General features: G+C 52.4%; 1 protein-coding gene across 1 annotated transcript in view; it reads left to right on the forward strand.

The window, feature by feature from the left end:
* The window catches only part of DMBT1 (deleted in malignant brain tumors 1), a 68791-nt gene extending 54020 nt beyond the window's left edge, over positions 1-14771 (forward strand). Inside the window, exons 39-47 of the mRNA XM_032492055.1 lie at positions 653-676; positions 1719-1749; positions 1801-1859; positions 2009-2159; positions 3816-4024; positions 4867-5051; positions 9602-9990; positions 12474-12748; positions 14226-14771. Coding sequence (XP_032347946.1) covers positions 653-676; positions 1719-1749; positions 1801-1859; positions 2009-2159; positions 3816-4024; positions 4867-5051; positions 9602-9990; positions 12474-12748; positions 14226-14392 — 1490 coding nt within the window. The 3' untranslated portion in view covers positions 14393-14771. The remainder of the gene's footprint in view (positions 1-652; positions 677-1718; positions 1750-1800; positions 1860-2008; positions 2160-3815; positions 4025-4866; positions 5052-9601; positions 9991-12473; positions 12749-14225) is intronic.
* Positions 14772-15119: the final 348 nt, after the last annotated feature.

The raw sequence follows: 15119 nt of genomic DNA on the forward strand, positions 1-15119 counted from the left end.
GCTAGTTCTCCCATAATTGTGCCCACTCCAAAGATGCTGGAGTCTTTTGCTCAAGTATTGCATGATGTCGCTCATGGAAGGCCCACCTCTGACCCGCTACAAGTGAAAGCTGGAGGCTGGTAGCTAATGGTGTCTGCAGTTCAGTTCAGGGGGTGGGGACACGCAGGAGCTTTCCAGCCTGTCCCCTTGGCCTGTCCACTCCAGGAGACCATGCAGGGCCCACTTGCTCTCCGGTGAGGCGGGGGTCATTATGCTGAACACACAGCTGGTGCCCAGTGTGTTTCACTCTCTCGTTTGCTTTGTGACCTTTAGCAACGAATTCATCTTGCTAAGCCTCAGTTTCCTCGTTTATTAAGAGATGGTCAGGATAGAACCTGCTTCCAACGGTGATTAGAGAATTGAATGCAATTGCATGTGAACCCTTAGAACAGCTCTGGACAAGTAGGAAGTGATAAATAAATGACGGCGTTATGACCTTGGCTGTGCCGCTGATGACCCCGCGTAATGATGCGGCTGAGGGAGCCACTGTGGAAACCCATGTAGGTCCCCTCCTGACATCACAGGCCTCCACAGCAGTAACTCAGGGGACCAGGGTGCACTCGCTGATTTCCAGCCACACTTTAGTAACCACTTTCTTTCTATCCCTTTTTAGGAACCTACTCAACAACAACTCCCGGTAAGTACCTGTGGTTTCCATCTCACCGCCTGGCTGCCCCTTCCTGCTGCTGGTCCCTGGGCTGCAGGTCATGTCGCTCACTCTCCAAAGTGTTTGCCTCTCCCGCCTTTCCTGGCTCGCGGCGTCCCCTGCAGCTGATGTCCCAGGCCGAGGAGAGCTGGGCCTCTCCCTAGGTTTCCCTGTTAGTAGCCTGGTCAGTCTAAGATTCCAATTTCTGGTCGGTCCCCAGGAGAGGCCAGACCCCCTGCCCCGTTTTGGTCCCGCCCATCCCACCCCTGGTTTTGGTCCTGCCCCTCCCTCCATCCCCGGTTTTGGTCCCCCACCCCCGCCCTGGTTTTGGTCCTGCCCTTCCCCTTGGACACTACACCCTGGTCCGTGCCAGCTGGAAGCAGCCTGCTTCATTGCTGAGCTCGTGTGTAACCAGCAAAAGCTCCCGATTGGCTGCCCCTGAGCTGCTGCCGAAGCCCTGAGTTCCTTCCTCTCCATCCCCACCCTCACCTCCTCACCACCTGGCTTCCCCTTCCCTCCCCTTCCCTCTGCAGCTAGAATTGTCTTTACAAAAAGCCAGTGTCATTTCCAGCCTTGAGACTGATTCCTCAGGGCTTCCTGGGCACAGATCCTCACTGCTCAGGGCCACCTCTAGGGCTCTCCATGACTAACCCTCTTCCCTCTCCTGCCTGCTCCATCCACACCGAGGTTCCCCAAATGTGCCAGGTACTCTCATACCTCGGCACATGTTCCCTCTGCCAGGAACACCCCTTTTCACCTTTTTGCCTCACCTCCCTGATTACCTGAGCACCTTTCCCTGCTCATCTGGGTCAGGAACCAAAGCTCCAGGCTCCTACCACTTCCTGGGCTTTACTCCACCACAGCCCCATCCCGCTGCACTGGGATTCGCTCTTTTCCATCCCCTCCTCTAGGCTGGGTGCTCCCTGAGGGTCAGGCCTGTATCCAGGATCTCACTGTGAACCCAGGGTTGGCACATTTCTGGCACAGAGCCAGCAAGCACTCAACAATCGCTATCTTTTCTCTCTGTCAACAGATTTCTTTCACAACAGCACTCAGGCCAGCCGGTAAGTTCTGAGCTCCCTGAAAAGTCCCCTTTGCCTTTTCCTCAATGACAGTGACACAGGGAGGGATGACAAGAATGATGTGGAGATGGCTTCCCTAAGTGTAGCCTCCCGCGAGGGGCACCCGGCTGACCCTCAGTGGGTCATCTGGGTCTAGGCACCTCCTGGCGGGTTTCTGTCTCGGGAACCGTGGAAACATTTCCCCCAGGTGACTGTGCAATGTGTACTGCGGGTCATCAGCAATTCCATTTTGTCCCAACAGCAAATTATTCCTGTGGGGGCTTCCTGTCCCAGTCCTCAGGGAACCTCCACAGCCAGTTCTACCCTGAGAACTATCCGAACAACGCCAAGTGTGTGTGGGACATTGAAGTTGAAAACAATTACCGTATAACTGTGGTCTTCACAGATGTCCAGTAAGTGTGTGGGGGAAGGGGGACCTAGCACTTCAGAAGACATATGTGTCCCATTGACTTTTCGGGGGTTCAATTTTTGACTGAGCACAGGGGCAGCCATGGAGGTGGGGCCAGGACAAGGGCCTGGGTTTAAAGTTGCAGCTCTGTCACTAACTTGCTATGTGATCACAAGAAATCACTTAACTTCCTGAGCCTTAAAAGAGGAGAATCAAATAGCTGCTGTCCTCCCCTCACTGGTTACTGGGAAGGTCACAATAGAAAGTATATGAAAATACCTGGAAAATGTCATCCCATGGAAGGGATTGTTGTTAGGAGTAATAATAACACACAGAATCCTAGTAACAATCACACCAGTTTTTCTGAACCCGTTTGTCTCCACTCCCCTCTTTTTTGGGGGTGAATTCCAGGGGTCAGGCAGAGGTGGGGAAATCACTGCTGGAGAGGTTAGGTTAATCTGCTCCTCATCCAGCGAAGAGTGGGAACCACTGTTTTAAGCAGAGGAGACATCATCAGTACCACATCGATACATGATTGGTTCAAGGAGGGGGTGACCTCACTGGGGAACCACTGTTTTCTAACGTCCAGGGAAAGGGGACCACCATTTGCTCTCGAACAGCCATCACTGAGCAAAACAGTTCTCACTCTTGATTTCTGGTTGCAGTGGCCTTGGGAGTCTGCGCTGGAAATTCATTTGAGGTTTTGCAAAAGATACAGTATTATTTTAATCTCGTCATGATTACAATTAATTTTTTTAAATTGAAGTACAGTCAATTCCAATGTGTCAGTTTTACAGTTCATTTTGGATTTGGGGGACTGCACTTGTGGCTGGTGAGATCCTATGGAGGAAGGCTGACCATGACTGGTTCTTTAGCCAGCATCTTACAACAGTGACCACCGCCATGTGTTGTATCATTTATATCCATACGTTGTATCATCTGAGCCTCACAACAGCTCTCTTCCGTGCACGTGGATAGGGAGATTTCACCTTTGTAAATAAGAAACGATCTTCAGAGGTTATTTGACTTGCCCAATATTTATTTGTTCAATTATTTGTTTCTATCAGTAAGAATTCATGGATGTTTATTTTATTCTATGGCCAACTGGGGTCTTTTTGATCAAAGAAAAGATCTAAGTCAGGATGTGATCCTTTCTCACATGATACAGAGAGCTGTCAGGGGAGGGGCCACAGACCTCATGTGTGTGACCCCAAAATGCAGGGCTGAGACCCGTGCCTGGAGGCCATGGGAAGATGAATTTCCATTCAATTTAAGAACATCTGATAAACTAGTGGTTACCAGTGGGGAGAGGGCGGGGGAAGGGGCAATTTAGTGGCAGGGAATTAAGAGGTACACAACTATTATGCATAAAAAATGCTATAAGGACATATGGTACAACATGGGGAATACAGCAACTATTTTGTAAAAGCTATAAGTGAAGTATAACGTTTAAAAATTGTGACTCACTATATTGCACACCTGTAACATATATTATACATCAACTATAGGTCAATTGAAAAAAAGAAATCTCTTATTTTCAATGATTAACTTTGTCGGGGTTTCTGGCTTAGAAAGGTGTGACCGCTCTCACGGCGATCTGATCCCCTGCACCAAATCCTGGTTAAAAGTGAAGCCAAACCTGTGTGTTCCGTCCCTGCAGGCTTGAAGGCGGCTGTAACTACGATTACATTGAAGTGTTTGACGGCCCCTACCACAGCTCCCCGCTCCTCGCCCGGGTCTGTGACGGTGCAAGGGGCTCCTTCACCTCCTCTTCCAACTTCATGTCCATCCGCTTCGTCAGCGATGGCAGCATCACGAGGAGAGGGTTCTGGGCTGAATACTATTCCAGTCCTTCCCCTCAGAACACAAGTAAGTCCCTGATGGTCAGGGGTGGGGCTCCTCTGAGAGCCTTCCGCTGCTCAGCCCCCCGTGGCTGTGAAATAAGAAGCCAGAGACACCTTGTCAGGTCACCAAGGCTCCATCCAGCACAGAAAGGGGCCAAGAGCGGGGGGTCTTGGCACTGTGGCTGCTCAGAAATGGCCGATGGTGGCCTATTGGCGTTTCTGTGGTCAGCAGAGACTAGGAAGAAGGGGCAAGACGATGCTTTCAGCACCTACTGAGATGTCAGTGCTGAGGGCCACATGGCTTGAGGCCTTGTGACCTTCCCAGAATGAGGGACACTGCAACCATTTCCTGAGACCCAGCACATCTGGCTGCTACACTGAGATGGATGGAGCCGGTCACTCAACCACATCTGGCAGAGGCCAAGGGACACAGTCTGAACCGTTAAATGGATTGATTTACAGACCGGCCGGGGACCGGGCTATGCTGGCTCTCTTTTGCAGGCAGGATTTTAAGCTCTGACCCACCCCATGGCTAAAGGACCGATGTTTAGGTCCATAGCTAAGGATGTTGATTTCACAACATCCCCAAAACCCACCCCCAGTGCTACTTCACTTTATGGATAAATGGTAACTTGGCAAAACATTTCACTCATTTCACATCCTGCCTCCATTTCTCCATCAGAGGAATCCTAAGTCCTTGTGTCCTCCCAGGGCTGTCGTGAGAGGGAGACTGACTTGGTCACAGGGCACGTGGGGTGGCAGGGAACCGGGTCCTGAGGGGACCATTTGCCCACCATCTTGGTCTCTGCACCTTTATATGGGCTCGGAGGGCGCTGACTGACTGCACTGTCCACCCTCGGTCCCCAGAGCTGCTCTGCCTGCCGAATCACATGCGAGCCAGCGTGAGCAGGGGCTACCTCCAGTCCCTGGGCTACTCTGCCTGGGACCTTGTCATTCCCAACTGGAACAGGAACCGCCAGTGTCAGCCCCAGATAACAAGCAGCCAGGTGACCTTCACGATTCCCTACTCCGGCTGCGGCACCGTCGAGCAGGTGAGCCTGGGGCTTCCCCTCCAGCTCCTGCTGAGCGAGCTTTCTTACAGTGATGTGTGCTGTGCTTTTTGAATTCTGGGGACCCAGAAGGCATGCTTATGGTATAACTAGCATGTATTTGGGATGAAGATATAAATTTGTTTCTTGGTGCCACGATGTCCTTGTAGCCACATCCAAGTAGAAGAAAGGAGGAGGCAGGAAGTTCAGCAGGGGCTTTTTCCAGCATCCTTTAGCAGAGAGGGTGCCTGGCAGGCTGTGATCAGGTCGGCAAGGGCCACAGCAGCTCCCGGGGCAGCTCCAGGTTTCAGTGGACCTGGAACTTACACAGGTTGGGGTGGGTGGGTGAGAGAGGTGGATACCTCATTCAAGGAAAGAATGCAAACACATCTTACTTTTAGAAATCTTACAAAAACACACAGCTATTCCAGTGCATTGCTAGGCCTTGGAGGAACCCATGTCCGCAGGGACCCTGAAGCTCAAGCGTCATTAGCTTCACAGGAAATTGGCATCTGCAGCTGCCGTGTGTTGAGTTGTCACTGTCTAGGGGATCAACTGTCTTGGTTGGCCTGGGACCTCACAGCTTTTAGCACGGCGGAGTCCCATGTCCCAGGCAAACCCTTGATCCTGTCACCCTACAAGTGGCAAACCCTGAGGTTAGCCCGTGTCCTACCACCCAAAGCCCCACCAAGACGGTGCAGCCTCCTCTCATCATCACCCCACTTTAAAAATAGGGAGACTGGGCCTCCAGGGGGCAAGCAGGTTGCCTGAGGCTGCTCAGCCAGGAAGCAGTAGGACTGACGTTAGACTCTGAGAATCTCCAAGATGTTACACTGAGTGAAAGCAGCCAGACACCCCCGATTCCCCACCTGCGACCCATTTCTACAACATTGAGAAATGCAGAACCAGCGTCTGAGGGGAGGGGCGGCCTGCGAGGGGCGCGGTGGCACTGTGGGGGCCGGTGGCGGCGCTGGGCATCTTGCTGAGGTGGGTTACTCTCAGAGCTCACTGAGCGGTACCCTGACAGGGGTTGCATTTAATTTTACGTACATCGATTTTCAATTCTCCATCCTAAGTTCTGAATTTTGGCTGCCACCTCAGTAATCACTTCAAGATTTTGTCAGTCAGGGAGCAGACGCGGGGCAGACACTTCTGTCAGGTTGAGGACTGCAGCAAATGTGCCCCCTGGAATGCTCGCGTCTGTGCAAGGTGTGTGACACACACATTCAGAGGGCTTGTCATTCACCAAAGACACACCGGGCGTTTGCTGCGGGCCAGGCTTGGCGCCCTGAGGAGGCTGTTCCTTAGCTGGCAGGGTCAGGAGAAACAGCGGGGGGGGGGGGGGGCGGCACTCGTTTAGCTAACCAGATTGGCCTGAGGGTCTGCAGTCGCCACTGGGGTCATCCGTCTCCCTCTTGACAGTCCCCGCAGACACGAGATCGCCTTCCCAGAGGAACTGAGTGGGTCAGGGAGACTCACAGGCAGAGAAGGGTACAGAAGAGTCAGGCCATGCAAACGTTCTGGTCGATCTGGCTTTCATATTTTACCCTGTGAATCAGTCGTGTTGGATTCTGGTTTGTCATGAGTTTAGTTGGTAGGAGTCAGGCCACAAAGGTGACCATCCCTGCTAGTTCTAGACGTGACATCTGCCCATCCCATCCCTGTTGCTCCATCTCTGTCAGGAGCTGCCAAAGCCACGGGCCAGCCCTGGTCTTCTAACTTTTTTTTTAATTGAAGTATACAATGCTGTGTTAATTTCTGGTGTACAGCATAGTAATTCAGTTATTACATATATATATATTCCTGGTTGAGGGCAGCACATGCTACATCCTTATTCTTCTGTTATTTAAATACCTGTATCCGTACCAAACTGTGCCTCCGGGAAGCCAGTGTTTCCTTCATCCTTGCAACTCCCAGTGGCCCTGGTGTGGGGTAAGCCTTTATGATCAGATTATTAATGGCTTATACATATGCCAGGCACTGAACTAGGAGTTCCACGTGAGTTTCAAAATTCTTGGGACAACTTTTACTCGCATTTAATCATGAGGAAATGGAGGTTTACAGAGAATAAGCCACTCTCCCAAGGCCACATGATCCTGAGCTGTAGAGCCGGGATCAAAGGCAGGGCAGCATGCCCTGTACCTGGCGTTTTCTGCATCTCCTCCAGGTGCCCATTTAGCGGGTGCCTGACAAATGTTGTTCATGCGGCCGAATTAATGAGGGATGCCAGGTGGAAGAGTCCGAGTCTCTATGGGATAGCAGCGTGTCTGCTAGACCTCCCATTCCATCCTGAGTGCTTTCAAACTGAGCAGGTATCTAATCATGAATCTTAATTTAAAACCAGAGCTGCTTCTTATGATCAAGAAGTAAACCTGCCCTCCACGTTCATTGTTTTCAGAGTCCAGCTTGACCACAGAAACCACAGACAAAAGTGGACTCTAAGAAAACCTTCATGTTAATGTGCAGAGTTAAATTGAAGGTACCTTGTTTGTTTTTGAAAGAGTAACATGGCAATAATGTTTATATGGTTTATTTCTATAACCACTGGCACTCAAATACAAAGCTCCCAATCTTTTCCTTAAGAAAATGTAAATGAACTTATTTACAAAACAGAAATAGACTCGTAGACATAGAAAACAAACTATGGCTACCAGGGAGGAAGGGGAAGTGGAGGAATAAATTGGGAGTCTGGGATTTGCAGATACCAACTACTATATATAAAATAGATAAACAACAAGGTCCTGCTGTATAGCACAGGGAACTATATTCAATATCTTGTAATAGCTAATAATGAAAAAGAATATGAAAAGGAATATGTGTATATGTTTGTACAACTGAATTACTATGCTGTACACCAGATATTAACACAACATTGTAAACTGAGTATACTTCAATTAAAAAAAAAGAAAAGAAACTATAAAGGGAGAAAACGTAGTGTATTTCCCGTAAAGGGATGGAAGTCATCCTCAGTCTCACTAGACCTGAGTCCAAAGTGTGGGCTCTGGCGCCCCCTTCAGGCCAGCGCCTCCCTCTGCAGGGAGCGAAGGGAAACTCGTGGTCAGAGAAAGGGGGCAAGGGTCTTGGGGTGGCAAAATCACCTTAAGTTACTTGTTAAACGTTTCTCTTTTCACATGTTTTCTGGACAGGACAGACTCAGAGCTGAGTTCTGCAACTTCAGGCATGAAATGAAAGCCTTTCCAACACATTTTGTTCTAAAGACTAGTTTTATTTAGCTCATATATGTGCTGGCTTCAGAAGGGAATCTGTCTTTCTCCCAAACGACCAGGAATGAACTTTTGCTCCTGACAGTGTGCAGCGCTAAATGTGACTAAGTGACAGACTTTTTTTTTTTTTTTTTAAAGTAAGGCTTACATTTTAGGACTTCCGTTTAGGCCACTAGGGTATTATTTCTGTGTTCATTCTTGCAAAGACATCCACAGCTGGTGGGAACTCATAACTTGCTGTTGGGAAGGGAAGAGTCCCCCAGTCTCCACCTGGTGATGCCGCTCTTGTGCTTGGCTCACCTGAGGCCAGATGGTCATGACCATGGGGTTTCCAGGGGCACCTGTTTGCCTGTGTCCTCTTGGCCATTTGGGCTGGCTGCTTACGGCTCCACCCTTCATTCCTCACAGGACTTTTGCTGGGCTCTTGTCCCCTGGACCTTCCTCCATTCTCTGGACATGAATTGATGCCACTGATGCTACTGTAAACAGTACACCAAGCCCTGGGAAAAGAGAGACGCTTACACATACCCTTTCCTTGAGATGCTCACAGACCACCAGGTGCAAGGCTCTTGTCTCTGGAAAGGTCGCTCTCACAAGCAGATCTGTCAAACGGCATGAGAGACCAACATTCTTAGGAGTTAGCTGTCCTTGGTGAAAGGCACAATAGGAAATGGTCCTGAGGTTTGGGGAGTGAAAAAGCAAAGTGTGACAGGAAGTGCTCCAGCGTTGCCATGGCTCACCCATTGGTCCATATGAGCCTCTGGGGAGGCTCCTACCCAGAGGCCGGAGACGCACCCCAGCTGTAACTGGGTCTCTGTCGCTTCTGGCTCCGGCAGCTCCGGACACCAGGCTGCAGTAGCTACTGACCCATCCAAACAGCGCAGTGAGAACTGATCCCACCAGCCTCTCCCACGTGACCGCCTCCCCTGATTTCCCCTAGCAGCAGTGGAAATGAAACAGAACCAGCCAGAAGGGCCCTGAGCCGTGGAGTCCAGGCTCAACTTAGGTGTACAGCAGGGGTAGGGCTCATAAAGACTCGCCCATCTTTCCCTGAGCAGCAGCTCCCAGAGGCGCCAATGCCTGGCTCACACTGTGGTCCCCATCACGTGGTAGAGGAAAGGGGATGTGTGAAGGAGGGAGTCTTGCTGGTTAAGCGTATCTGTCCCCGGGTAACGGTAACCATGGCGATAGTCATGCACCATCTCTTGTGGTTCCAGGAGGGTTATGAAATCTTGTTCCATCACTTCCCTCTCATTCTGCGCAAAACCAGCAATGAGATGCCCTTAGTCGGGACATTTGCCTGACTGCTCTCCTGCCTGCCTCTCCCAGGTGGACAACGACACCATCACCTATTCCAACTTCCTCAGAGCGGCTGTTTCAAGTGGCGTCATCAAGAGGAAGAAGGACCTCCACATCCGTGTCAGCTGCAAGATGCTGCAGAACACCTGGGTGAACACAGTGTACATTGCTAATGACACCATCGAGGTCAAGAACGTGCAGTATGGGAATTTTGACTTGAACGTGTCCTTTTATACTTCCTCTTCATTCTCTTATCCTGTGACCAGCAGCCCATACTATGTGGACTTGAACCAGAATTTGTACATTCAGGCTGAAATCCTCCATTCCAACACCTCCTTGGCCTTATTTGTGGACACCTGTGTGGCGTCACCACATCCCGGTGACTTTACATCTTTGACTTATGATCTAATCCGGAGCGGGTAAGGACATGTCTTCATGGGATAGGCTTCAACCTTTATCTGATAAATCAAACAGCACTAGCCCAGACCTCAAGAAATGCAGATTTGCTCCCAGTCGCTCAAGCTTAGTCAGGTTATCATCTCTGGGTGTCTGGAGAATTCAGTGACTTATTACTGGTCAAGTAGGCTAGTTACAAAGTGAAATTGGACGAGCAACTGGTCCAATATTAAGAAGACTCACTACTAGAAAGACATGTTTGTCGTGGGAAAAACACTGATTCTGAAGCAGATTGAGGTTGAGATGCCAGCTCTGCTACATACTAGCTGTGTCACTCTGGGCAGAGGGTCACACCTCTCTGAGCCACTTTCTTCAGCCATCAAATGAGCCTAGTGAAGCCCATGTCACAGCCTGTAGGAGGATTAAATGAGAAGGAGCAGATGGGGCCCCAGGCAAAGAGCAGGCCTGGCACGAATGTTGCCTGAAGGCAGCAGGTGGTCTCCTGACCTCCATCTTCTGAGAATGGATGTTGTCAGAGTCCATGGTTCCAACCAAGCTCAAGAGACGCAGAGGTGAGGCGGTGGTGCCCATGCTGGGGCCAGGGGTGCCCAGGATGGGCTGCTCCACCATAGTCCTCCTTCTCTGGGTGACAGGACTCTGGGGAAGTGGGATTTGCCTCTTCTGAGCTCATACAGGGGTCCCAGGACACTGGCACATGCAGCGCTCATCCCTGCCCTGTCGTGTCTGCCATCGGCGTGCGCACCGTCTCTCGGCTTACACGTCGACCTTGGCACCTCAGTAACAATTTCTTCCCATAGAAGTGGTGCTGACAGGGTGAGGGACTCTGCTGGGAATGAGCCTTGGGAGGTTAAATTTCACATCTCCCGGAGATCCTAGAAACAGCATCTCTTTCCAGGCACAGTTTGAATTTGTGTCAGGTGGGTGAGGAGATGTGGATCCTTGTCTTGCTCAGTTTAGGCAGTTGGTTCAGTTCACAGCAGCCCCACTGGCAGCAAAGATGTCGCAGAAGCTTACCCACATCCTCTTTCTACAGCGAGTAACAAGGTCACATGTGAATTTATGTCAAATGAGATTAATGCAGATGCGTGAGAGATTTGGTCCTTTTCTGGATCTCAAGGTTCATTTTGGTCAAATTCAGGCGTGTGTATGTATATAACGTGATGCACTCTTCTCAGAGGAGGGGGAGGTGCACGTGAGGGTAGACGTGTCCCAGCTGCGCCTGGAGCGGAGGCGCACTGGCTGCAGAGCAGCCGCCTGGGCGCCCATGGCAATAACCCGGAGCCACTCCCGGCCACGCCCAGGCGTCTCCTGTACCTTCTGTAGATTTGGCCTGTGCCGGGGCTCGGGTGCCTTATTTTCAGACTTTCCGCGGGGGCTGTGAATTGCGGTTTGGGTTCCGAAGCTCCGGCCCCCACAGGCCACCCCGACGGCTGCGGCGTCAGTGCGGTTCCTGCCCGGCGGCCCCGGGTTCACCTGACCTCGTGTACGACTGTCCCAATGAGTCCCTGGGTCCTTCCCCTCTCAGCTTTGCTGCTAAGTGACCGCTGGGGGAAGGAACTTGGGCTTGGAGAGGACGTGGGTGCAGGGGAGGAGGGAGCTCTGAGAGGCACAGGGAAGGGAGGGCGTGGGCTCCGGGTCGCACTTCCCAGCGGAGTCAGGCTGCCCTGGTGACAGCTCCCACCCAGCGCAGACTTTTCCGCCCCCACCCCCGGGCCAGTTTCCTTGCTCTTCTCTCTGCCCGCGTCCCCGCAGCCCTACCGCTGGGGGCGCCCGTGAGTCAGCACGAGCTGCTTCCTCCGCGGGGGCCGCTGGGGGCCGCCCTCGGCCATCCCCTAGGACAGCACCTCCCGGGGCACTCTTAGGTGGCTTTGCCCCGCACACCGGGGAGACGAGGTGCCTGAGGGAATGAGGACGTGGCTGGCACTGGAGCAGCAGGCCCTGGACCAGCAGGCCCTGGACGGCACTCAGGCCCGTGTGGAAAACGCCGCCGCCCGGGGCTCCGGGCAGCTGCAGGACCAGAGACACGGGAGCACCAAACACACCAGAGAGCAGGCGATGGCCACTTGCCAGCCAGGCCCTGAGACCACAAAAGGGAAGGGAATGTCCCTTCCTCGTGCCCTCTCTCTGGCCGGGCTGCTTCCCTGACTCAGCGGCGGTATTGAGCTCACGGGTACTGAGCATGCGCTGTGGCGGAGGGAGGGGGGCTGCTGGTCCACGTGGACCCCTGGGCGGAGGTGCTGCCTCGAGATGCTGCCCATGTGCTAGGGCTGCCAGGACCTCCCCGCGGGGCTGCAGGCGGTGTCTGAACAGCGCTGTGAAGGAAGGTCGGCAGGCAGGCAGGCAGGAAGGGAGGGAGGCGAAAGTAGGAAGGCAGGCAGGCAGGCGTGGGCCTCAGGGTCGGGCTGTGAAGATCCACGCCCTGCATGTCCCGCTCCTGCAGGCAGCGCCTTGGCCAGAGCTGACGGTTCCTCTCCTCTCCTTCCAGGTGTGTGAAGGACGAAACCTACCAGTCGTACCATCCGCCATCGCCCCACATGGTCCGCTTCAAATTCAGTTCCTTCCACTTCCTGAACCGCTTCCCCTCCGTGTACCTGCAGTGTAAGATGGTCGTGTGCAGAGCATATGACTACTCTTCCCGCTGCCACAGAGGTTGCGTGGTGAGGTCCAAGAGGGACGTGGGCTCTTACCAGGAGAAGGTGGACGTTGTCCTGGGACCCATCCAACTGGAGGATGCCCCACAGGCTGAGAAGAAGATCCTGGGTAGGTGTCCCTCCTCCCACCCCACTGTCTGCCAGTGAGCCATGGGCACTGGGGTTGTGTCTGTGGGCATAGGTTCCACCTGGAACTGGGCACCTCCTGTGTGCCAGGCACATTGGGCTATGCTGGGCGGTACGGAGTTGAACTTGACCTGGTTCCTGTCTTCTTCCAAGGGCTTCTGCTCTCTGAGGGGAGGCATGTGTAGGGTTTGGTTGAGAGAGTTCAGACCTGGGACACAGACACACCTGACACCTTTATCCTCTGCGTTCTGAACTCCCAGCCTCACATTCTTCATCCATAAAACAAGTTAATACTTGCCTCTGAGGACTTTTGAGAGAGTTACATAAAATAGTGTCAGTTACACTGCTTTGGCCCCCACCTGCTACAAGTCACTGGGTGCAAAGTACGCTGATTTTGGTTTCTATTATTGACATTAACATTATTAACATTAATGATATTAAATAACATTAATATAATTTATATTAACCTTCATGATAACATTATTAATGATGATAATGACACCAAACTATAGACCCGTTGCAGTGAAATCAGGGTCTGGGCAGGGCCTTGGGAGGCAGGCAGGACTGACACTGGAAAAGCCGTTTCATTTTCCTCATCTAGAACGGGGAGCAGAGATCCTGCTGTGCTGCCTTGTGGGTGTGGATGCACAAATGTGTGCAGAAAGTCTCCTACAATTTCTGGTCCAGGCCAGGCCAGGTCAACAAATGTGGTGGCCTTGGTGACAGGGGCAGGTGTGGGGCAGCAGGAGTTGTCACAAACCGTCCAGCAGTCACAGGCTCCACCCCCGTAGGATCTTTGACAGCTCACTCTCCTCAGGCCTGTGTTCAGAGCTTCCCCCCTCCCTCCTCCCCCTGGCCTGGCTGCTTTTCTGTTCTTTCCTCACATATTCAGCATTCCATGCAGCTTTTGAAGGCCTATTATGTGCCAGGAGTCATATAACCAAGTAGATCGAAATCCTTGCCCCATTCCAGTGGGAGGGGACACAGTGCAGACAGAAGTCACCTGCATGGTACCCACCATGGGGCTGGAGCCGCAGAGAGAAGGAAGGCGGGGCAGGTGAGGGCAGGGGGTGCCGATGGGGACGCCGCTCACCTCTCTTCCCACTGGTGCTGCAGTAACTTAAGGCCTGTGTCTCTCTTGCTGGGACTCTTGTACCCATTTCCCCAACCTGCTCCCCTCCCATCCATCGGGGCCTTGAGTCAGCTGAGTTATACAAAACCCCACTCTGACTTCCTCTTCAGAACCCTTCCCCACTCCTGTTGGCTGACAAGACACTGTGGACTCTCCCAGAGAGAGAATCAGCTGCCCTTTGGGGTTTGAAAGGTTCTCCTCTCTCCCTTCACCTCCCCCGACCAGACAAATGGTCCTGATTGCCAGCACCCTGCCCTGGGACCACCCCCATCCTGACTTGTCCTCCTTCCCTGCCAGGCTCATCCTGATTCCCAATTCTTCTTCCCAGATCTGCCCGTGGCCCACCTGGAGGAGGAGGCCAGTGCCAAGTGGAGCAACCACAGTGCCGCCATCTCCATTGGGACCTTTGTGGTCGTGGTCCTGGCCGTGGCAGCCTTCATACTGGGGAGAAGCACCCGTGCCTCTGGTGTCCAGCTTCTGAGCGCTGAGATGTGAAGCAGGAGAACACAGCAGACAGAGGCCCCCGGGCTCTGCAGCCCAAGTGAGGAAGGAGGAAACCAGGGCACCCAGAGCACCGAGCGCTCTTTACTCTGGCCCAGGGGCACGGCGGGGGGCAGGTGGAGGTGTGGGTGAGAATGATGGGAGAGGGTTTTCCCAGAAACAGACGTGGTGGTGGGATAAAATGTCAGGCCAGCAGGTGCCGGAACCTAAAACCCTGCCTGCAGCTGTGAGCCCCTCACTAGTGGCAGCAGACCTTTCTCTGGATAGAATTTCTTTCCTGAGCTTTAATGAGCCAGATTCTTAGACCTATAGTGGAATCTCAGCCTTTCCTTATTGTAGCACATGCTTAATAAAGAACTTACTTCAAAGCAAATGTGGATTTGGTCACTGTTTCCAGAGGCTCACCTAAGCGCTGGATCCCTTCAAGTTAAGCAGACAGGCAGGTCAGGCTCTCAGAAGAAATGAGAAAGGCCACAGGGCCCTGCCCTATGGCCTCCAGAACCTTCTAGGAAATAGGGAAGGTGTCCTCTATGCCCTTGACAAGTTTTGGTTCTGCCCAAAGCAGGAAACACAGGGTGAAGCTTAGAGAAAGACCTGAATGCTAAGAGCATCATAAATTGTAAATTAGAGCTGACTGCATCCATTCCTCCAGGAATCTGTGCATCTTCTGGTTTTTGACAACATATCCAGGACTGTGAGGTGTTAGGGAGGAGAGTGGGCC

Source organism: Camelus ferus, chromosome 11 (genome assembly GCF_009834535.1).
Source record: "Camelus ferus isolate YT-003-E chromosome 11, BCGSAC_Cfer_1.0, whole genome shotgun sequence".
In the NCBI taxonomy this organism is placed as follows: Eukaryota; Metazoa; Chordata; class Mammalia; order Artiodactyla; family Camelidae; genus Camelus; species Camelus ferus.